Source organism: Chinchilla lanigera, unplaced genomic scaffold (assembly GCF_000276665.1).
Source record: "Chinchilla lanigera isolate Chin_1 unplaced genomic scaffold, ChiLan1.0 scaffold00029, whole genome shotgun sequence".
NCBI classification, from domain to species: domain Eukaryota; kingdom Metazoa; phylum Chordata; class Mammalia; order Rodentia; family Chinchillidae; genus Chinchilla; species Chinchilla lanigera.
In genome coordinates, this window is record NW_004955430.1 from 7,161,233 (window position 1) to 7,186,245 (window position 25,013).

General features: G+C 37.2%; 1 protein-coding gene across 4 annotated transcripts in view; it reads right to left on the bottom strand.

Annotated features, from left to right (window-relative positions):
- Nucleotides 1-25,013, bottom strand: part of Dnah12 (dynein, axonemal, heavy chain 12) — a 233,858-nt gene that overhangs the window by 122,163 nt on the left and 86,682 nt on the right. For all 4 annotated transcript variants that reach the window (XM_013515596.1, XM_013515597.1, XM_013515598.1 and 1 more), the window contains exon 30: nt 29-138. In XM_013515596.1, coding sequence (XP_013371050.1) covers nt 29-138 — 110 coding nt within the window. The remainder of the gene's footprint in view (nt 1-28; nt 139-25,013) is intronic.

A 25,013-nucleotide genomic window follows, 5' to 3' on the forward strand; every position in this document is an offset into this window, starting at 1 on the left:
AATGATGGCAGATAATCTACAGTCTTACCCATGTCTAACAATCATCATTTCATAGGTCTGAATCATTTTTTCAAGAAAAAATTTAACAGGCTGAAGGTTACGTGCACTGCAGGCTTCATTAGCACATTTTAAAAAGTCCTGAAATTAAAAAGAGGGAATGTATTTCTATACAATGGCATTATAAAGCACTTCATGCTAGAGTTTTATTTTTCAAATTAGAAGAAGAACAAATTGAAAGGAAGTTATTAATGATCACTGCATCATAGCATTGCTTCATAGTGTTATGCTGCATAAAAGCAACTCTTTTTAATTAAGTAAGTTTATTGGTACACTTTAGATATATATAGTGATCACGTTCATCATAGGGAATGTGTACCTGTTCATGATGTAACTTCTTTTTTTTTCCATTCTCCTACCCTTCCTTCAACTCTAAAAACAACTCTTGATCGACTTTGCATGCTTGTGTCTGGCGGTTTGAGCAACTGATTTGAAGGTAACAATATGCAATGGAATTACAATGGTGAACTCCTACCATCTTGTCTAGTGAAACTCTGTATTATCTCTAATGTTTTATTGAAGAATTATTTTCTTATTCTCTTTAATGGTTTGAACAATCTTTCATTCTTACATCTGATAGTCTGAGCAACGTAGTTGAGGATAATGATATGCAAGGTAACAACCACTGTTGACTTGTATTAATTTGTCTTGAGACCCTGTATCACTCTGAATGTTCTTCCTTTGATTTGCTTATGTTCGTGATACTGGGGTGCTGCTACTGTTCTACATTTTTATTTGTTTGCTTCTCATGTACTACTCTCTTTAAAATTAAAATAAATAAATAAATAAAAACAACTCTTTTAAATAGTGCTTCCTAGAATTCTATTTTTGGTTAGGATATAAAAGAATATACCAAGAAAGCCTTCACACTACAGTAACTAGAAATAAACAATGAAGCTAAAAATCATTTTAAAAAATGATTGAAGTCAGGTGTAGAGGCACACGTTTGTAATCCCAGCACTTAGGAGGCAGAGCCAGGAGTTCTGGTTAGCTTGGGCTACCTAGTGAGCTCATAGGGCTATCTATGAGCTCTCTCTACATAGTGAGACCAGGTGCAGGCTGGCCTTGAGCTCACTAGGTAGCCCAGAGTGGCCTCAAACTTGGGCGACCCCCTTGCCTCGAGTACTGGGATTACAGATATGGAAATCTGGCAATCATTAAAAACTTAAAAGATGTAGAAGTACTTCGTGTGCAAATAAATCTTGAGGAAAGTAATTTCATGAAGGGTTAAGCCTTTCCTAGGTAAGCTCAGCTACAACTACTTTCACTCCTGAAAGCAGTGATATCTAATATCTAAGTGTGGACATGGTGGACAGTCCACTGGCCTGCCTACAGACAGAGGGTCTATGTTAAAGTAAGGAGAAACTAATGGAAAATTTAATGTTTATATGGCTGATGTAACATAACACATTTGAATTTTATGGCACATTTTTTGTTTATATGGCTGATGTAACATAACACATTTGCCCAGTTGGTTCTTCTCACTGCTCATGTGTTTTGTTTATTTGTGTTTTACTCAGGACGGCATGACACAAAAGACCAAGGGTCCACCTAGAAAGACACAGAGGACTTCTTTAGTCTTAGGATGCTTAGATCCCAAAATAACTGCTGGAAAGAGAGGCCTACAATATAACAGGATAATTGTCACCAAAGACATTTGAAATCAATGGTAAACTATAGCTCAATAATGCAGTAATAAAACTCCAACAACTTCTGATTGAATTGATCAGCAATTCAATGTAGTTACCCAGGAGAGGACAATACATGGTTTTTCTGTATGAAAATAATACCAGTTTAGCCTCTATAATTACGTCACATAATTTAATGTTTACCGTAAAATCAAAACATATCAGTCTTAAGAAGTAGCTAAGGACTAAGAGAGAAAGAGTAACTAAAAACAAACTCATAGATGATTGATATAATTATCAGAAAAGAACTTTAAACAAAACTTTCTTTGTGTGGTGCTGGGAACCAAACCCAGGCCTTCATGCATATCAGGCGAACATTCTACCACTGAGGTACACTTACAGCTGTAAAACAACTGTATAATAGAGCATAAAAGAAAATGGAGCCAGGCATGGTAGCACATGCCTACAACCCCAGCGCTCTGGGAAGGTGAAGATGGCAAGTGCACACCCAGCCTAGGAAACTTATCAAATTAGTGAGACTCTATCTCAAAAAAAAAATTAAAAGGACTAGGGATGTAGCACCAGGTAAAGATGTTGGGTTCAGTCCCCAGTACTGCGGTAGGGGGAAAAGACAGAAAAAATAGATGAAAAGATAAAGAATTTCAGTAGAGAAATGGAGTCTCTAAAAAGGACCAAATCAGACATACTATAACAGAAAGACAAAATACATGAAGTCAAGCATTCACTGAAGGCTGAAGATGTGTATTTCAGTGGCAGATCACTTGCCTAACATATGTGTTTAACAAACACACACACACACAAATTCACTGGGTGGACTTATCAGAAAACTGGACAGGCTGGGCAGGGTGGTACACACCTGTAGTCCCAGCACTTGGGAGGCTGAGGCAGGAGGATCACTATGAGTTCAAGGCCAGTCTGCACTACACAGGAAGACCCTGTCTCAAAAAAACAAAACAAAACAAAAAAATAGACAAAGCTAAAGAAAGGAACATTAATCTTAAAGACTGGTTGAATAAAAAGTAACTAAAACAGATAAAGAAAATAAAAACAAAACAACCATAAAGATCAGAGCATAAGAGATAGGCAAGACAGAATAAAAGATCTAATACATCATTAGAACCTGAGAAAAAGATGGCAGAGAAAATGGAGGTCAGCCTGGGCTACATAGTGAGCTCAAGGCCAGCCTGCACTACATAGTGACACCAGGTGCAGAAAGAAGTATTTTATAAGATAACTACTGAGAAATTTCTGGAGAAACATATCAACACACAGATTCAAGAAAGCAGAGTAAATCCCAAAGAGGGTAAGTAAAATAAAACAACACTAGGCACATAGTCACACTGCTCAAAACCAAACAAAAAGAAATTATTAGAAATAGCCATAGGGAAAAAACACATAATTACATTCACAGGACCGCAAATAGAAAAAAGCCTGACTCCTAGACACAACAGCGAAAGGCAAGAGTCAAAGGAGTAATCTTTAGGTGCTGAGGGCTGGGGACGTCAACTCTGCTAATCTGCAAGTCTAGACCCAGGGAAAATATTCTCCAAAAAGAGAGTCTAAATGAAGATATTTTCAGACAAACAAAAGCTAAGACAGTATGTTGCCAGAATGCCTATATACACACAAGAAAGACTAAAGGAAGTTCTTTAGATTAAATGAGAAAAGTTCCCAGATGGAAGCATATATACATTGGAAGAAAAAAATAGCACTAGGAAGGATAACGTAAAAGTCTTTCTTTACAAATACTAATATCTAAACCAATATATATATAGACAACAATAGCATAATGGACAAGGAAAGTAGAAAATTTAAAGTGCTTGTATTTTTGTGAAATGATAGAATACTAATTTAAGGTACATTATAATAAGCCAAGTTACATATTGTAATCTGTGGGGCGACCCTGAGTTTCAGCAGAGGAGATAAAATGAAGTGATAAGTTTGGGGGCTGTGGCTAAGTGGTCACCTACCATTTATGAGGCCTTGAGTTCAACCCCCAGCACTACAGACTACACACACACACACACACACACACACACACACACACCAAACACACACAGGAATGATAATTAGATGAGCACAACTGGAAATTTAAAAGAAATTAATAAAGGAAGAACAAAGTTATAGAAATATATTAAAAAGTAAAGTAATATACTACATTTAATAATATCTTTCAAACTGAAATCTATGTATCATTATTTATGTAAGTATAAAAGTTCTTCAAGATGGTGTTAAAATTTTGAATTTTCATTTTGATTTTTTAAAAAGTCAAATTAACATTTGAATCATTCTAATAATCACCTTCACTTGGCACTGCTGCAAGCTGTATATTAATATTTGAGAGTGAGAATTTAATTTTTAAAAGAGTCTAACAAAATGACATCTTTAATCAAATAGATGCCTTAATAGCATATCAAATGAAGAGGAAATTTTGCAGTAACGTCAGTAGACAGAAATGGTGAGAGAATTGAATCATCACATAGCAAAAGCTAACATATGCCTGCTGAGTTCAAAAGAATCTGCACTATACATCTTACAATAATATTGCCATAAACTGACAATTTAGTTCCAGTCACAAATTATCTACTCAATTTAATTATTTGTACTAGATGGGATTTTATAGGGATTTGTCGGACCGCCTTGAGAGTGACCTGAGAGAGACGCTGAGCTGTCCACTACAAACACTGGAATCTCCATTACTGGCAGTAGCTTGCCCCTGGTAAACAAGAAGCAGGGGCAACAAAAAGTCTAATGTGGGGCTAAGGTCACCCTGTAACCCCCTAACCCCCAGCTCTGTGTACCAGCCTGTGCTGATTGCCCATACAGCCTTAAATTCAAACATTTCAGCCAGCTTCTTTAAGAGTCTTTAAAACTGTGCCCCCACACTTAAAACCTATATCTGCTCAGATCCCCCTTTAAATATTTACTGATATTCACTTGGATGTCACCCTGCCTGTAGGTAGAGAAATGAAATCTGATCTTCCCACAGCTTCCATCTCCGGGTGGTTTTTCAAGTGCTATTAACAGGATTATTTTAACAGTAGTTATTTTTAATCTGATTTTATATTGTGGCACACCTTATTTTATAGTGCTCCTTTTACTATACCGCACAGACAGGATTTTACCTACTGAAGGTCCCTGGCAATTCTGTATCAAGCAGATCTATTGGCATTATTTTTCCAAGACACTATGTGTTCACTTTATGTCTCTATTACATTTTAGTAATGCTCACAATATTTCAAACTCTTTCATTATTATTTTATCTGCTCAAAAGGTCTGCAATTAGTGATCTTTGGCGTTACTATTGTAATTGTTTTGGGGGTTCACAAACTTTACCCATATGAGATGACAAACTTAATGATACAATTTGAGCGTCCACATTTCTCCAGCTAAGAACTGTTTTGCCTCTCCCTGTCCTCAGGCCTCTCTATTCCCTAGGACATATCAATATTGAAATAAGGCCAATTAATATCATTACAATGGGCTCTCATTTTTCAACTGAGAGACTGTTTTACATTTCTCACTTCATCTTCCAGGAGCAGAGCAGATCAGAGGCTTTAAAAAGTTCCAATTAGGGGCTGGGGATTTAGCTCAGCGGCAAAGCGCCTGCCTGGCAAGCGCAAGGTCGTGAGTTCGGTTCCCGGTACCGGAGAAAAACCAAAAAAAAAAAAAAAAAAAAATTCCAATTAGTCCAACATGGCTTGAGAGAAACTCCAAGGAGAGACACCAGATAACGTAGGTGTCTCTGCATTATTCTGAAATGGGGAAGGCAAACATACCCAGATACAGAAAATCAATTAGAAGGACAAATCCACTAGATTGAATCAAATACTGGGGTTGTTGAGAAAGGAAGCAGGGCTGCTGCTGGATCCTGAGGGAAGGAGCTAGAGTGCTGCAGAGGCCAGACTCCAGGGACAGACTCCCTACATGCTCTTCCTCCCACCTGAAAGAGGAAACCCAGCATAGCAGTTAGCTGCAGTTAGGGCCCCACGGAAGCTGTGGACTGCAACCGGTGAAACCTGGGAGAGAAAGAGAAAGCCAGAAGCACTAAAACAGGCAAACCTCCCCTATCACCCACCCACACACTGGGGTCTCTGTGTCCCTTCAGCATCCTGCCCAACACCCGCCAGTCAGCACGGCAACGGAAGCCTCCTGCCCTAAGCAGAGGGAGGCTGAACACCATGAGCACAGGCAACACAGAATGCACTGGTGGGAAACTGTGGATCACATGCCTGGGGACGACAGGGAGAAAACAGGGATTCAGCAGAGCCAGAGCACAACAATTACTCTCCTTTCGATTTGCCAAACACTGGAAAGATTTAAACAGTGTGAAATCCTGTCCACCCACCCACCATTCTGACAAAGGAGGCCCTCTGTTGAGCCTGAGGGCTGTGCCAGGTTCCACAGGTTGGAGGGCCGAACTCTTGAGAGAGGGATGAATAAAACGCTGTGGGCAGAGGATCAGCAAGTGGTGCCTAGGGTAGAAGGCTTTTAGAGATGCACTAGGCAAATGCCCGTGGAGGAAAAACATGGAGGCAGCTCTGGGATTTGCCTTACAGTAAAGGGAGCAGGAGTAGGAGATCCCTGGTAGAAGTCAATAGAGAACTGGGTGTTGGACAAACTACCACATCATCTCCCTCCCAAATTAACTGAGGTGAACAGAGCTTGGGGCAGGGACGAAGGCCTGCAGCTAACCACCAAAGCCTGGCTTGTAGCCACGAGGCAGGTTCAGAGAACCATCGTGATCCTCAGGGCTCACTGCTCCCAGGCCATTTCACAAGGGGAAGCAGCATGGCTACTTGCAATCAAATTATGACTATAGCAAAAAGGAAGTGGTGTAGATACCCTGGTTCTATGATTTGGCAGCTATGTGTGAGGGTTTTTGTTGTGGTGGTGGTTTACTTTCTTGCTTGTTTGCTATGGGTTTTCTTTTTTTTTTGGTAGTAGGGATCAAACCCAAGACCTTGCGCTTGCCAGGCAGGCGCTTGTGCCACTGAGCTATATCCTTGGCCCTGGGTTTTCTTTTTTTTAATTTCTTTTTTTGTTCTTCTATATTATTATTTTATTCTTTTTAAAATTGCTTTTCTTTATTTTGCTCTTTTCTTTTTTTAAACTTTCTTATTTCTTCTTTCATTTTCTAACCCCTTTATCTTTCCTCTCCTTTCATATGGCATATATATAGGAGATGCTTGTACATGTGCAAAAGAGAACATGAAATAATCAATAATGTAGTTTAAACAGCATTGCTCGTGGACATTTCAAGGTAACACTTACCAAAACTGTGCTTGGAGGATCCAAACAAAACTAACTACAAATATGTTAACAGGTTCCAACAATCTCACAGCTTCCCGCCACCTCTAATTACACTCCCCTTCTTCTGCATCCCCACTTCTACCTCCACAAAAGCCCCTCAACAGTAGCACTCTACCACAGCTAGAAAGACACACTCAGCAGGGTCCGACCTCTTGTCTATTTTTTCACCCATTGATATTTATCTCCTTTCTTTCTTTCCTTCTCAACCCTTCTTTTTTCCTCCTCCAACTACTTCACATCCCAGACCAACTGCTAACAGCAGCATAGTATGATCTGTAAGGGGCCTTGATAAAGGGGTGAGTTTGGCAAACAAGTTATGTCCATGATTGATGTACAGTGGCACCTAATAATGATGTTATGAACACTAAGAATTCTCTCCTTGCAATACGGTGATTAAGTAAAACAATATTAAACTGAATAGATCAAAATGGTAGACAATACCTCTCAACAAATAAAGCCAAGATTACATCACTGGAAAGCAGAATCTGGCCACCACTGTGAGAAGTGGTTGGTGTCAGCACTCTGTCAGACTGTCAACTCCTAACTGGCTCTGTACCTTGGCTGCAGGAGAGACTCAACCACATGAGCAGAATGAGGATGAGGCCAACTCCCTGGAAGAAGAGGTAAAACCTGAATAGAAGGCTGCCTTAGAGAGAAATAATCAATGGGTCCACAGCACCAGCCCTGAGAAAAGCTGTTATAAACCACAAAAACAGCATGGAGTTTAACTCCCAATGTGACTTTGTCACACTAGGATAGAGTTGGAGAAGAAACTCTGTGAAGTGCCTGCCATATTGCCAGAGAGGACTTAATGCGGCACCATTTTGGGAAGGGCTTGATGGTGCGGGACCGAGCCACAGAATACTTATAACTAGTTTCACTCCGGGGCTGAAATGTCACCCTGTCACGGTGAGTGGGTGAGAGACAGCCATGAGAGACAGAAGTGGAGAGAGTGAGGTGTAGACATAGATTCCTGGAGATTCCCTGAGAAGTTCAAGCTCAGGCCAGAAAGAACACGGCCTGAGCTCCAAGGTGGGAGGGCTAGTTCAGCAGGAGTGCTTTCAGAGATGACTGGATGTGAAGGTGAAGGCACTGAATCAGCAATCTGGGTGAGTCGCCTCCCTGCTACTTACATCCAGCAGACACAAGTCTGGAGTTTAGAGATGAGGGGACCTCCTGGGCGGAGGGGTCACCTCACAAAACCCACAAGCTATATAAAGTGGGACAGAGAAGACCATGACTTGCTGGATTCTAAGGCTGTAGACTCTAGGAGGAAATCACTCATTTGGAAATACATACGAATTTTGTGTGTACGTGATGCGGGTGTGCTTGGAGTTTTTTCACTAACTTTTTTTTTCTACTTTATTTATTTATTTGCTTGTTTATTTTGTGTTTGTATGTTCTGGTCTTTTTCTTTTCTTTTCTTTTCTTTTCTTACTATCTTTCAATTTGTTCCCTTAATATTTTTTCTTTCTCATTTAGTTTATGCTCTGTTTTTTTCTATCTTATTTATTTTTTTCCTTATAGGTCTTTTTGTTACTTTTCTCTAATACTATTAATTTCCTTTCACCCCTTAATAGGATCCTTGCTTTACTTTGTTGTTTTTTGTTTTGTTTTGTTTTGTTTTGTTTTGTTTTGGTACCAGGAATCAAACTTGGGACCTTGCACTTGCCAGGCAGGCGCCTGTGCCTGCCCCTGGCCCTTCCTTAATAGGATCCTTTATTTCACTTTTATCACCTCTTCATCTTTCACTGCTTAATTTTTCAGTATTACTCCTTTCATGCTCCCATTCCCCAAATCATCTTATTCTAACTGTATAACCATTAAGCTTTATGAAACTATAGATAATTAGTAAACTATATGCTCATTCTTGTTGGACACTGTTCTATAGTTAGTGGAGTTAAGTTATTTTATTGAGTAGATACTTACAGGTCAATATCTGTTTTCTATTATTGTTTATATGATAATAATAGATCTCTTTTCTATGGTTAGATCTCTTTTCTGTGGCACATTATTGGTTCTTAGGGTTTCTCAATATCCAATTTGTGTTGCTGATTTTATTACTATGGCAAAAGATATAGCTGTTGCTGTCAATTAGTTTCCTCTGTATGTCAATATCTAGACTCTGGGGGTCATAAACAATACTGAACCCATTGCCAGAGAACTGGGTACTAAGCTAACTATGCTGCAACCAGCCCTACCAAATAAATCAAGGTGCTCAAATCCTGAGACAGAGGTCAAGGCCAATACAAAGCCACACCCAGAGTACCTCTGAAAAGTAGACATCAACTAAAGAGATCTCCAGACTAGACACAAATCTTTCCACTAAAATCAACCTGAAGGCCTCAATACAAAAGCAAAAAATAGAAACATGAGAATACAAACTAACAAAATGCCTCCCAAACCTCCCAACTCCTCCAAAAATGATCCAAAGGGGATTGAGGGAAGGAAACAAAAGGTCAAACACCCAATTACTCAAAATGATGCCAGGGGAGATAACAAGGGACATCAATAAGGCATTAGGCAAGAACATATAAGACATAAGTGACAAGATACTGGGCCAAATAAATAAAATGATCCGTGGTCTAAAGAAGACACTAACAAAAGCTAGAAGAGCTAAACAGAATGATACTAAATATGCATGTCCAAGACAGAAAAGAATTAGAGTCCATAAAAAGCCTGAAAACAGAGATTCAGGGTATTAAAAATTCTAACAAAAAATCCTATAACAGTATAGGTAGCAGAAATGACCAGTGTGAAGAAAGAGTGTCAAAACTAGAACACAGGGCTTTTGTCAGTGACCAATTAATGACAGGTATCACAAAAACAAAAGAACAAGAAAAGTGGATCCAACACCTCCTAGATGATGAAAAGAAGACTAATCTAAGATTAATGGGATTTAGTAAAAAAAAAAATCAGAAGACAGTACAAAAGGCCTGAAAAACTCATTTACAGAAACAATAGCAGAAAACTTTCCAAATAAGAGAAAAGAATTTAACATACAGATAACTGAGAAATGCAAGACCCCAAGTAGTTATGATCAGAATAGAACCTCCCCAAAACACATTGTAGTCAAAATCCCAGAAGTCCAATATGAGAACAGAATCTTAAAAGTGGTTACGGAAAAGCAATGAATCAATTATAAAAGAAAATTCACTAGAATTACATCAGACTTTTCAAGACAAATCTTAAAGGCCATGTCTTAGCTACTTTTTTCTGGTTGCTGAGACAAAATACCTGACACCCAAAGTTAAGGGAGGAAGGCTTTATTTAGCTCACAGTTTGTTGAGGTTTCAGTCTGTAATTCGATGGCTCCAAAGCACATGACACATGGCAGAGGGGAAACAGTTCATGGCAGTCGAAGACAGCAAAAGCAACAAGTACAAAAAGAGGGAGATAAGCCTCTTTCTGCCCCTTTTGTCTTCTCCAGACTGCTGAGATTGGGGTGGTGCCAATCAAATCAGTGGACTGATTGAGCAATCAACCACCCTTAATTCCAGTACCCTTAATCCCAGCATTGCATACTCCAGATTCACCCACCTCTGAAAAAGACCTATGACTGCATGAGGCTTTGGGTAGACATCTAGACACAAACCCTAACAGGCCAGGAGAGCTTGAAATAAAGTGGTTTAAGCCCTCAAAGAAAATAGTTCTCAACCCAGGGTGATATATCCTGCAAAACTGTCTTTCAAAATTGACGGAGAAAGGAGATACTTTCATGGGGAAGAGTACCCAGAGAAATTCATGAGCATGAAACCAGAATTACAAAATATTCTCAAAGATAACTTAGAAACAATGAAGCTAACAATGACACAGGGCCTAATAGAATGAATATATCATGTTGAGTGAATAGGTAAGTAAATTGCAAAGATAGTAAAATAATGTAATGTAGTACTGTAATAAGTAAATGGCAAAGATAAGCAAATAGCAACAGGAAAATAAAGCAACGAAAGTTAATACATATCAGTAATAACTCTCAATATGAATGGTCTCAATTACCCAATCAAAAGACACAGACTGGCAGAATGAATCAAGACACAAAATCCAAAGGTATTCTGTATATAAGAAACACATTTAATCCAAAAAGAAACTCATGGACTAAAATTCAAAGCATGGAAAACAATATTCCAGGGAAGGTGAAGCTCCTCCCTCAAGCAGGAATAGCTATCTTATATTCAGAATAGCTATCTTTGTACTTCAAAGCAAAACCAATTTAAAAAAGCAGAGAAAGTCACTATATATTGGACAAAGGAATGATCCAACAGAAAGATCTAACAATTTTTAACATATATGCATGGAACAATGGCACATCCAACTATATAAAACAAGATCTATGGAATATAACAGACCAGATAAATGTTAACATAATTATAATGGCAAGCCTCAATACTTCATTATCACAAATAGATAAACCACCTAGACAAATGATCAACAAAGAACTATCAGAGTTGAATGAAACCTTTGAACATATGGACTTAATAGATACCTAGTGTGTTTCACCCACTAACAACAGAATGTACATTCTTCTTGGCAGCATATGGAATTTTCTCCTAAAGAGACCACATACTAGCCAATGAAGCAAGCTTAAGCAGAGATAAAAGAATGGAATTTATACCACACATATTATCAGATCATAGTGCAATGAAACTAGAAATCAATGACAAAAGAAAACTCAGAAATTGTACAAATATAGTACAATTAAACAATTTAAATAAGCAAAGAGTTATAGAAGAAACCAACAAAGAAATAAAACAGATGCTAGAATTCAACAGTGCCAGTCCAACATAAAAGAACTTATGGGACACAAGGAAAGCAATCCTAAGATGGAAATTTATAGCTGTGAATGCGCACATTAAAAAAAAAGACTGAGCCGAGATAAATAACTAACAATGGACCTCAAGGTCCTGGAAAAACAAGAAAAATCCAAACCTAACGTTCGTTGAGGAAGGAAAGTATAAAAATCAGAGCACAAATCAATGACATCATTGAGATTAAATAAATAAATGAATAAAGAGTAGGTTCTTCTTTAAAAGAATAAACAGAATAAACCATTAGTTAATCTAACAAGAAAAAGGGAGAAAAATGACTCAAATCAATGCAATTGGAAATTTAAAAAGTAAACAATAGTTTTTTTTATTTTAAAGAGAATGAAAAATAAAACAGAATTTCAAAACAAGATAATAGGAAAGTAACAATAACTAATACATTGTATATTGTGATCTTCAAAGTAGTTACTCAGAGTACAAGACAGAGGCATGAAATATTGTCCAAACAATATTAGCACAAACTTTTCTTTTCAATTAACTGAGAGAAACTAGCTGTATAAATTTCCTTTCTTCCTTTCCTCTTCCCATCAATTTCTCTTTCTTTTGAAGTTTCTTCCCAATTCACAATATCTGTTGTACATTTTAGATCCTATTTACTCATTCAGCTTCTCACACTAGTGAGACTATTCAATGTTTATTCATGTGGGCCTGATTTATTTCACTTATGAATATGGTCTCGAGTTGGATTCATACCTATAAAAGTTTCAAGTTTATCCTTATTTATGGCTGAGTAGTACTCCATTATATAAAAAACAACATCTTTTTTATCCATTCCTTGGTTGATGGGCATTTGGGTTGTTTCCAAGATTTAGATATTCCAAATAGTGCTGCTATAAACATGGGTGCACATATATCACTGTGGTATAATGTTTTTAATTCTTCTGGGAAGATAGCCAGAAGGGGAGTAGCTAGGTTGAATGGGGCCTCTACGCCTAGTTATTTGAGGAATCTTCATACTGATTTCCACAATGGTTGCAGCAGTCTACACTCCCACAAACAGTGGAAAAGGGTTCATTTTTCCCCACAGCCCTGCCAGCATTTGTTATTGGTTAATTTTTTTTTTTTATGATAGCCATTATTTCTGGAATGAGATGAAATCTCAGTGTTGTTTTAATTTGCATCTCTCAGATAACCAATTATGTTGAACATTTTTTTCATATGTTTATTTGCCATTTGTATTTCTTCACCTGAGAAATGTGTATCATCTTAGATGCTCATTTTTGGATTAGGTCTTTGAATTTGGGGGGCCTGTTTTTTTAATACTTTATCTGTTTTAGATATATGTCCTTTGTCTGAGGGACAACTGGCTATTATTTTTTCCCACTCTGTGAGTTATCTTTTCACTCTGTTGGTGATTTCCGCACTTGATCTTAGCCAAAAGGCCAAGAAGCGATTGTTGGTGATTTCCGTTGTTGTGTAAAAGCTTTGTAAGAAGATGAGATCCCATTTGCTGAGTCTTTGTAGTATTTCCTGTGCAGTCTGGGTTTTTTTTTTTTTTTTTTCATGAACTCTCTGCCTACATCTACATAACAACTTCAAGATTTCTTCCAGTAGATTTAGTGTTTATGTTTTAATATTTACATCTTCGATCCTTTTTGACTTTAGTGTATGGTGATAGGTATGGGTTCTAGTTTTAGACTTCGGCATGTGGAAAGCCAGTTTTTCCAGCACCATTTATTAAAGAGACTCTTTCTTTCAGTGAAATGTTTGGTCCCTTTGTCAAACAAAGATAAGGTTGCTGAGTGTATTTGGGGTTGCATCTGCATGTTCTATTCTGTTCCATTGATCCTCAGTTTGTTTTGTTGCAATACCATGCCGATTTTAATCACAGTAGCTTTATACTATAATTTCAAGTCAGGGATTGTGATGACCCCTGACTTGCCTTTGTTGCCCAAAATTACTTTTGCTATTCTAGGTCTTTTTCTGGTTCCAAATGAATTTTAGGAATGTTTTCTCTAGCTCTGTGAGGTATGCCAATGGCATTTTGATTGGGATTGCATTTAATTTCTACAATTTGGGAATATGACCATTTTCATTCGTTGGTTCTTCCTACCCATAAGCAAGGGATGTCTTTCCATTTTCTGATAACCTCTTCCATCTCTAAAAAGGTAACAACTGTTGAACTAAGAAAAATTAACAACTATTTCACAAACCTATATGCCAATAAATTGGACAATTCAGAAGAAATGGATAGATTCCTAGTACAGGGCTGGGGATATAGCTCAGTGGCACAACACCTGCCTGGCAAGTGTGAGTTCATAAGTTTAATTCCCAGTACAAAAAAAAAATCCTAGATACATATGAACTACCAAAACTGAACCAAAAAGATTTGAAAACTCTGAATAACTCAGTAATAGGCAGTGAAATTAAAGCAGTAATAAAAAGCATACCAGCTACAAAGGCCTACCTCCTGAAGGATTCACTGAAAATTTCTACAAAAATCAAATACCAATACTCATTAAGCTCTTTAATTAAGTTGAAAGGGAAGGAGTACTGCCAAGTCATTCCTAGAAGCTACCATTACCCTGATTCCAAACCAGACAAGGATCCAACCAAAAAGAAAACTCTAGGCCAGCCTCTTTAATGGATATACATTTTTTAGAAATCCTGAACAAGATACTGCAATCATAGTCCCCTTAATTCTGGTTAAGGGATGTTCATGAGTGGCTCCTAGGGTTTGTTACTATCCAGTTGACATTTGATGCCATTGAATTTACTACTATAGCCAAAGTAACATAGTTGTGGATGACAACTGGTTTTCTCTCTATGTCCATATCTAGATTTCCTGGGAGCTAACAAATAATAAAAAATGAATATACATACACACAGGGACATGGAAAATCAAGGCAATGAAAGACCCTCAAGGTCTCCCAATACTCCTAAGGCAGATCAAGGGGACACAAATGGAGAGAAAAGCAAATACTAGGTAGCAAAACTCTACAAAAAAGTTATGGAAAGGGGGAAGAAAACAGACAAGCTCCAAGAGGAAATAAACCACAAGTTCACAAAAATATCACTCAAACTATCCAAAGTGGATTTGGAGGAAATAAGTACAAAGTTGGAAGAGTTGACCAGATCAGTTCAAAACATGAAAGACAAATTCATCAAATAGTAGAATACTGAAAAAAAAAATCAAACGCTGTAATCCCAGCACTTGGGAGGCTGAGACAGGAGGATCACTGGGAGTTTGAGACCAGTCTGGGCTACAAAGTGAGCTCAAGACCAGCCTGAACTACACAGAGAGACCCTGTCTCAAAAAGACAAAAACAAAAACAAAAACAAAAACAAAAACAGAAATGCCTGAACTAAAAAACTGAATAAATTCATAAATTTATTTATGGTCATTTAAAATGACCAATGTGAAAACTGTGTCTGAAATTGAGGACAAAATGGTAAATTATAAAGAAGTACTCAGAGAAGCCACAAAAAAAGAGAACAAGGAAAGACCACACAACAGCTACTAGATGACACTGAAAAGACCAACCGAAGGCTAATGGAAGTTAGAGAAAGCTAGGTGATAACACAGATGGAATTATGAATATGTTTACAGAAATCACAGCAGAAGATTTCAATACCAGAAAAGAATTTAATATACAAGTGAGGCCACCAACACACAACTGTGATTAAAAGACTCACCAAGACATATCCTTATTACCTTACCACCTATCCAACCAAAACACAAAATTTAAAAAGAGAGAAAAACAAAAGATCATCTATAAGGGTAAACTCAATAGAATTATATCAGACTTCTCAACACAAACCTTACAAGACCAGATGAGCTTACAGTGAAGTATTTCAAGCCTTCAGAGCAAATAATTTCCAACCCAGATAAACATATGCAACAAAGTTTTACTTCAAAACTGATGGAGAAATATGAACAATACCTGAAAAAGACCAGCTAAAGAGATACAGGTTTATAACTCTGGAAAATCTCAAGAATATCTCAGACAGAAATGACAAAATCAATGCAGCTATAAACCCAGATGAAATGAAAACACCAAGCAAGGTTAATGAATAAACAACAACAACAAAGGAAAAGAAAAACAAAGGAGTCACCAACTGAGAAGGAAAGCAATAATAATAAATATTCAATAGATTCCAGCAGTATCTCTCACCCTTAATAGCCTCAACTCTCCAACTAAGACACAGATTGGCAGACTGGATAAAAAAAGAGTCCAACAGTCTGCTGCACTCAATAAACTTGTCTAATCCAAAAAAGATATTAATAGACTAACATTTAAAGGATAGAAAAAATATCTCTTGCACCAGGACCCCGAAAACAAGCAGGGGTAGCAATTTTAACCTCAGACATGGTAAACTTTAAGCTAAAACTGGTTGGAAGAGACAATGAAGGTCACTACATATTACCTAAGAGAACAACACAAGAAGAGATAAGGCTCATAAATATTTATGCACCAAATACTGGAGCATCTGTCTTCACAAAATAGATACTGATGAACATAAAAGATCAAATACTAACACAATCATAACGGAGGGTCTTAACATCCCTACTTTTGCAAAGAGATAGATTAACTAAACAAAAAATCAATAAACATCTATCAGAACTGAACCACACCCTTGAACACATGGACTTAACAAATATCTACAGAGTATTCCCCACTACTACAACATAATATGCATTCTTTGCTGGTTCTTTCTCTGAAATAGATCACATACTAGTCCACAAAGCCTGCTTAAATAAATATAAAAGAGTCAAAATTGCCTCATGTGTACTATCAGACCACTATACAATAAAATTAGAAATCAATAACAAGAAACTATGGAAAAAGTAAAAGTACCTGGAAAACCAATAGCATACTCCTAAACAACCAATCAGTCACAGAAGAAATTTTTACATTTCTGAAAGTTAAGGACAATGCTCATACAACGTACTGGAACCTCTGGGACACTATGCAGTCCTAAAAGGAAATTGCGTTCAATGTTTACATTACAAAAATAGAACAAGCCTAAATAAATAACCTTCTGAAGATACTTGAGAAACAACAACAATCCAGGCCCAAACCAAAATTAAGAAAGGAAATCATAAAGATTAGAGTGCAAATCAATGAAATCAAGACAAAAAGTACACAGTATCAATGAATTGAAGAACTAAGTCTTTGAAAAAATGAACAAAATAGATAAACCCTTAGACAAACTTATCTAGAAACAAAAAAGACTCATATCAATGCATTAGAAATGAAAAAGATGAAATCACAACAGACACTGTCAAAATCCAGAAGAGAGTTACTACTATGAAAAAGTGTATTCCAATAAATTAGAAATTTTTGAAAAAATAGACAAATTCCTAGACTCATACATATTACCAAAGCTAACTCAAAAAGACATAAACTACTGAACAACCCAAGAACAAGCTATTAAATTAAGACAGTAATAAAGAATTTACCAACTACAAAGAGCCTAGGACTAGAGAGATTTGCTATTAACATTTAAGGATGCTATATCACCGTATTATGACTTGTATCTAGCTTCCCCCCCCAAAGCATCATACACTCACAGGTGGAACTTTTCAGAGGTGGCTGGATCTGAGTGTGTGATTCTGGGATTAAGGATGTGATGCTGGGATTAATTCATGGTGCAAAACTAGGATTAAGTGTGCCCCACTTTGGATGTGAGTGCATAGAATGTAAGGGCAGAAAGAAGGCTGCAATGTTAGTTACTTGTCACTTGCTGCCTTGCCTCTTCACTGCTTTGCTGCTTTGCTGTCTGCCATGAACTGTTTTTCCTGTGTGATGCCCCTCTGCCATGCCACCCCGTGTCAGAGCCAGCCAACTATAAACTGAAATCTCTATAAACTGTGAGTCAAAATAAACCTTTTCTCCTTTAACTTTGGGTGTTGGGTATTTCATCTCAGCAATGAGAAAAGTAACTAAGACACACTGATATTCCTCAAGCTCTTCAAAGAAAGTGAAAGGGACAGAGGACTCCCAAATTCATTTACAGAAGCCTATTTTATTCTGGCCCCAAAATTGGACAAAAACAAACTGTAAAGCTACAGGTAAATCTCCTTAATGAACATAGATGCAAAATTCCTCAACATGATACTGGCAAACAGAATGCAACAAATCATTAAAAAGATCATACCTCAAAACAAGTAGGCTTCATTCCAGGGATGTAAGAACGGTAAAATATATTCAAAATCAATAAATGTAATATACCACATAAACAAAAGTGAAAAAAATCACATGATCATCTCAATAGATGCCCCAAAAAGTCTTTGATAAAATCAATATCCTTTCATGATAAAAACCCTAAAGAAAATAGGTATAGAAGTATCTTAACTTAATGAGATAAAACCTGTTTATGGCAAACCTACTTCCAACATCATATTAAATGGAAAAACCTGACAGCTGTTTCTCTAACATCAAGAACAAGACAAGGATGTCCACTATCACTGCACCTGTTTGACACAGTACTTGGAACATTAGGTAGAGCAATGAAAGAAATGTGGTATGTGTCAGAAAAGAAGAAATCAAATTATCATTATTTGCAAAATGATACGGTCCTTTGCATAGAAGACACAAAAAATTCCACCAAATGACTCCTGGATTTAATAACCAAATTCAGTATTGTAGCAGGATACAAAATCAACACAGAAAAAGCAATAGCATTCCTGTACACCAACAATAAAACCAATGAGAAAGAAATTGGAATAACAATACCATCAAGAAAAATTAAATACTTCAGAATTAACCTAAGAAGCCAAAGGCCTCTACAGTAAAAACTACAGTACTCTGAAAAAAGAGATTGAAGACAACAAGAGAAAAAAACTGGAAATATTCCCTTTTCCAGGATAGGCAGAAACAATATTGTCAAAATGGCCATCCTACAAATACTAATATATAGATTTAATGCCTTCCTAATCAAAATACCGGCAGCATTCCTCATAGAACCAGAGAAAACAACCCTAAAATCTATGTGAAACCAGAAGAGACCCAGAAGAGTGAAACAACAGTGGGCAACAGGAGCAAAGCAAGACACATCCTAACCCTGGATTTCAAGTTACATAAAAGCCACAGTGACTTAAAAAAAATACATCATGGTACAGGCACAAAAACAAACATCTGCATCAATGGAACAGAGTGGAAGACACAGAAACAATTATGTCATCTATCTTTGACAAAGGAGCCTAAAGCATACACTGGCAAAAATATAGCCTCTTCAACAAATGATGCTGGAAAAATTAGTTACACACATGCAGAAAATTGAGTGTAGACCCATAACTATCACCATGTAATAAAATAAGGTAAAAAATGGATCAAATACCTAAATATTAAAACAGAAACAATCTGCTGGGAGATAATTTAGGCAAAACTCTTGAAGACATAGGCACAAGTAAGGACAATAACAAATCAACAAACCCCAATTACACAAGAAATCACATCAGGAATCAACAAATGGGGTTATATCAAGTTAAAAGCCTTCAGATAGGCATGGTGGTGCATCCCTGTAATCCCAGTACTTGGGAGGCTGAGGCAGGAGGATCACTGCAAGTTCGAGGCCTCCCTGGGCTATGTAGTGAGTTCAAAGCTAGCCTGAACTACATAGCAAGACACTGTCTCAAAAATAATTTTAAAGCCTCTGTACAGCAAAGGAAAAAACCAATGGCATGAAGAGACAAACTACAGAATAGGAAAAAAAATTTTCCAACTACCCCTCAGACAGAAGACTAATATATAAAGAACTTATAAATATATCCAGAATATATAAGCAACTCAAAAAAAATCAGACCCCCTCAAAAGAAAAAAAGCCCATCAAACAATGTGGAAATGAAATTAATAGTCCCTTCTCAGAAGAAGTACAAAGAGCTAATAAATATATGAAAAAGTATTCAGCATCTCTTGTCATCAAAAAATGCAAATTAAAACAACACTGAGATTCCATCTTACTCCAGAAAGAATGGCGATCAGCAAAAAATCAAGTAACAGATGCCGGTGAGGCTGCAGGGAAAAAGACACCCTTCCGCATGGTGGTTGGGAGTATAAACTAGTCCAAGAACTATGGAAATCAGTGTAGAGATTCATAAATCAGAAATTCCATTTGACCCAACAATTCCTCTTTTAGGTAGCTTCCTGAAAGAGTTAAAGACATTATACTGCTATAAACAGCGAAGTTAGGCAGAAATATTATAGACAGTGAAATAGGGCTGGGCCCTTGAGAGAGTCAGGACAAAGGTTAAACACATCTCTACTGTGGCGGAGACATATCTGCTGGAGACCAGGCCTCAAGACAAAGACAAGATGCCTAGACCTGTGTACTTCCTTGAAGGACAAACACAGGCCTAATGAAGCCTAGATAGACATCAGTCACCCAGGTGACCAAGACCACTGGACTCATCATTTCCTAGCAAAAGTCTTTGTTCTTTTCATACACCCTGTTACGTGACTTATTTCCCCTTTGGATCACTATTACCTAAGCAACTATACTTGTATTCCTACTGGTTAATCATAGTTGTAACACACATAGTACCAATGCAGGTATTGCTCTATAAAGCTTCCCTGAAAAGTGGTATCTCCAGGCAACCCGCTCACCGCCCCCCACCAACCTTTCAGGAGCTATATCTCTCTCTCAATAAATATCTTTCTACTCTTAACCTCCATTGTTCCTAGAATTCATTCTTCAATTTTTAGAGAACACAAACTCAGTGTATCAGACATCTAACAGGTTGTGAGTTATAATATTTCTCTTATATCATATTTGGAGGTTCTGTTTTTTGTTTGTTTGTTTGTTTTTCTCCGGTACTGGGAACCAAACTCATGACCTTGCGCTTGCCAGGCAGGCACTTTTGCCGCTGAGCTAAATCCCCAGCCCTGATATTTGGAGGTTCTGATATCACCCCTGTAACAATAGTGCAGCAATTCATACACACCTATGTTTATAGCAGCACAACTCACAATAGTCAAAAATCTTGAAAGTAGCCATCAAACAATGAATGGATAAAGAAATTCTGGTATTTATACACAGTGGGGTATTACACTGCCATAAAGAAGGATAAATTTGATTCATTTGTATGAGTATTGATGTACCTTGAAATCATAATGTTAAGTGAAATAAATCAAACAAACATGCTCAAATGTCACATAATATCTCTTATATTAGAAACTCAAAGTATAAATAATTTAAAGAGCAAAACAAAAGACAATAGGAAATAGGGTCATAATTCTTTTGCAAATGGAAAAGGGAAGGGGATCTAGAGATGGAGGGTGGGGGCAGGGAAAGAAGTAAAAGAAATGGGAAATAAGAATTCAGATATGCCAAATGTAATCCTTATGTACTGCAAACATGTACTACTAAAAAAAATCCCCATTTCTATCTGCAAGGATTTATAATACATTGCTCCATCGGCTACTTGTATCTACCTAATTTGCACTGAGATCTTCAAAGGGCCAAAAACATGAACACTTCTGCCTAGTCAGCCTGCAAAGTAGCACACCACTCTTAATCCTTCTCCCCCAATTGGTCCCAGTAATAATTCCAGGTCTATTATTTCTCTAGAAGAAAGTTTTCATATCAAATACTCCAATTTTTATAGCTTCCAAGCAAAGGGCTGAATCCTAAACCATCTAGCTCTGGGAGCAATGTATTTGTGAGTCCACCTAGACAACAAAAACGTGGCAGTTTTACATGGGCATGTAAGGTCTGAGGGGCTTCATCCCCCAGGAATAGAACAAAGAAGAGGCTTTAACATGCAGGTCTCTATTTCTCCATAGATGGGGTTTATTCCATATATTGCTTGCTCTCAACTTTTACAGCTATCTCCCCTGGGACTCTATCTTAACCTCTTAGCTTTGTGAACAGAAGAGGCTAGGCATATACAAGTCTCCTAATATTACAGAACAAAATCATGATTTTTTAAAAAAATGTGCAATCACTTCTGTGAGCTATATTCCCGTGGAGTAGTGCAGAAAATGGATCAAAGTGTGCAGCTCCTACTTTTTGTGTCTGGAAGCAACTTAGAGCTCACACTGCTAGCAGTTCTTTAACAGTGTGGGTTCTTAACAAACTTGTTTCAGAGAGCTAGAGACAAACAAATAAAAGTCCTTCAGCAGCCAAAGCCAGCACTCAGGATTCAATGAGTCTTGCCCTCTGGTTTGCCCCAGAGATAAATCTAGGCCTATGTCTTCTTTCTGGAAGGAGTCTAGCTACACAAGTGCCACACTTTCTATAGATCCAATTCAAAGAATTGTCTCCTTGACTACTTAGCTCTGGGAGTTGATGGAGTTTTGCATTTTTGAGTGGCTCTAGCCACAGAAAACAAATAAGCGGGTAGGCAATCGATTCACTTCCACACACTATCTCACCAAGATCAGAAGGTTGAACCTTAAGGTTAAATACAGGGATCTGCCACAATTCCTACCCCAAGAACAGTGCAGAAACAGTGGGTGATACAACACTCACACAGCTTCACCATGAAGATAGAAGGAACTGGAACACATATCTGGCATCTCAACTTTTCCAGCTACACGTAGAAAGTCTAGATACTACCCTATTAGTGTCAGTGTACTGACATGGCATCATACATCCTAGCTCCTGGGCACCACCAGAAACAGACAGAAGTCTGGAAGAACACAGATAAAAGCAGCACCTTAACATTCTTGGCTATACAGATTGGTAAGATCCTTTTCCTGTACAAGGTCAGTCTGACCAGCCTGAGGGAGGATGTGGTCTTATCTAATGCATAGAAAATGAACACAGAGAGTCAAGAAAAGTGAAGAAATGGAGAATATGTCCCAAATCAATGAATAAGATAAATCTTCAGAAATCAACCTGAATGAAGCAAATATGTAATTTAAAAAGGAATTCAAAACAACAGTCATGAAAATGCTCACTGAAGTCAAGAGAGCAATGGAAGAACTGAAAATTTCAACAAAGAGAAAGAGCTGCAGAGCTATGACTGAAATGAAAAATTCAATATAGTAATTCAGTAGCAGACCATATCAAGAAGAAAACAGTTCACTGAAAATCATCTAATCTGAGGTGCAAAATGAAAGACAGTAAAGATAGCTTAAGAGACATATGGAACACAACTAAACAGAACAACTTCCAGAATATTAGAAGAGAGAAAGAAAGGGATAGATGTTTTCAGAGAAATAATGCCAGAAAACTCCCCAAGATTGGGGAAATAGAAAGCTAGATCCAAGAAGCCCAAAGGACAGAAAATAAAATGAATCAAAAGACTGATACCAAAATACATGATATTCAAGTTGTCAAAAGCAAAGAAAAAGTGAGTGATCACATATAAGGAGCCCTATCACATGGGCAGATTTCTCAGCAGAAATATTACAAGCAAAAAGAGAGTAGGATGATATATTTAAAATCCCAAAAGAAAAAAAAATGCCAACCAACAATATTCAACAATCCTCTCAAACAAATAAAAGCTAAGAGAATTTATAACCACTTAGACCTGCCAGGCAATGAACGTAAAAATAAGCAAACAGGATTGCATCAAATTAGTCATTTTTTAAAGTAAATGTGATGTTCTATGAAAAGTCATCCAGTTCAGTTGACAACTAAAAACAGGCCCATAAGGGCTTTGCCTTGAGTCAACAATTGCACTTGGTTTCTAGCAGAAGTGCTTTAAGTGTTGTTCTCATTTGACACACAGAATTTTAAAAATATGAGGACTCAAGGGTCAGTATTTTTAATCTTTTTATAAAACTTTTATTAGTATATGTTGCAATACATAATAATGCCATTCATCTTGGGGAACTGGTACATATACATATTTGCCACGTCCAGTGCAGCTCTTGAAGCTCCAGAGGAGGACAGTGGGCGATGAAGAAATGAAGACAAGAGTCAAGATTCAGAAAAGATGAAGTCAGATGGAGCCCTTCTCCTGATGACAGAAAGGTCTGCCTGATAACTCCAGTGTGTTTACTTGTACAATCAACTTAACAGGCTGTTTACAGAGAATTTTTTAGAGGAGGGTAAGATCCAAAACAGGATGAACACCTAATCTTCAACAAAACATCATCCCTTGGTGGTTACATGGGGAACAAGAGAGGAGCTGTCTCAGGGACTTTGTGCATCAGCTCCCTGAGCTTGTACATTTCTCATGGGGCCCTGCCAAACTCATGAGAAGCAGTACCTTGTCCTAGATACCTGAAGTACAGACAGTTTCGCTCCCAACACATAGTGCATCTTGCTCATTTTTATTTCCTTTTCCCCAACCCCATCAAGGGTCAATATTTAATGAATTTTTAACTACTTTGCTAATGAAAAAAAAAGGTTCAAGAAATAACTATTAGAGTGAAGAGAAAATCCATGGATTGGCAGAAAATATTTGCAATTCATATAATGTATAAGAGGCTAATACTGAAAATATATAAGGAACTCAAGTTACTCAATAACAAGAAAACAAATAACACTATTTAAAAATGAGTAAAAAAAAAAACCCTTCAATAGACATTTCTCAAAATATACAAATAGAAGACAGATAAATGAAAAATGCTCAATATCTCTAATAATCAGAGAAATATAAATTAAAACCACAAAGAAATATCACCTCACTCCTGTTAGATTATTTTTTTTAAAGTGTTGAGAATATGATGATAAGGAAACTCATATGCTGTTGGCTATATTATTAAATAGGAGAGTCATTTGGGAAACAGTTTGAAAATCCCTCAAAAACTTTAACATGTAATTACCATGTGATCCAGCAACTCCACTACTCGGTGTACCCCCAAAAAATTGAAACCAGCATGCTGAAGGATATCTGTACTCCCATGTTCACTGCAGCATTACTTACAATAGCTAAGATATGAAAACACCTATGTGTTCATCAACAGATGAATATGTTTTTTTAATGTGGTATATATATGTAACATTCAGCATTTTAAAAAATAGGTACTTCTGTCCTTTGCAACAATATGGATGAATCTAGAGGACATTACATTAAGTGAAATAAGTCAGGTGCAGATGAATACCATATGATTTTACTTATAAATAAAGCCTAAAAAAAGTTGAGACTTGAATGGTGGTTACCAATGGCCAAAGGTAGGAAGTGAGTGGAGTGGGGGAAATAGGAAATATTGGTCAAGAGGTATAAAATTATGGTTCGATGATTCTAGCATTCTATTGCACAGTAAGATAGAGAGTGTATTGTTATTTCAAAATAGCTAAAAGAGAGTATTTCTTACCACAAAGAAGT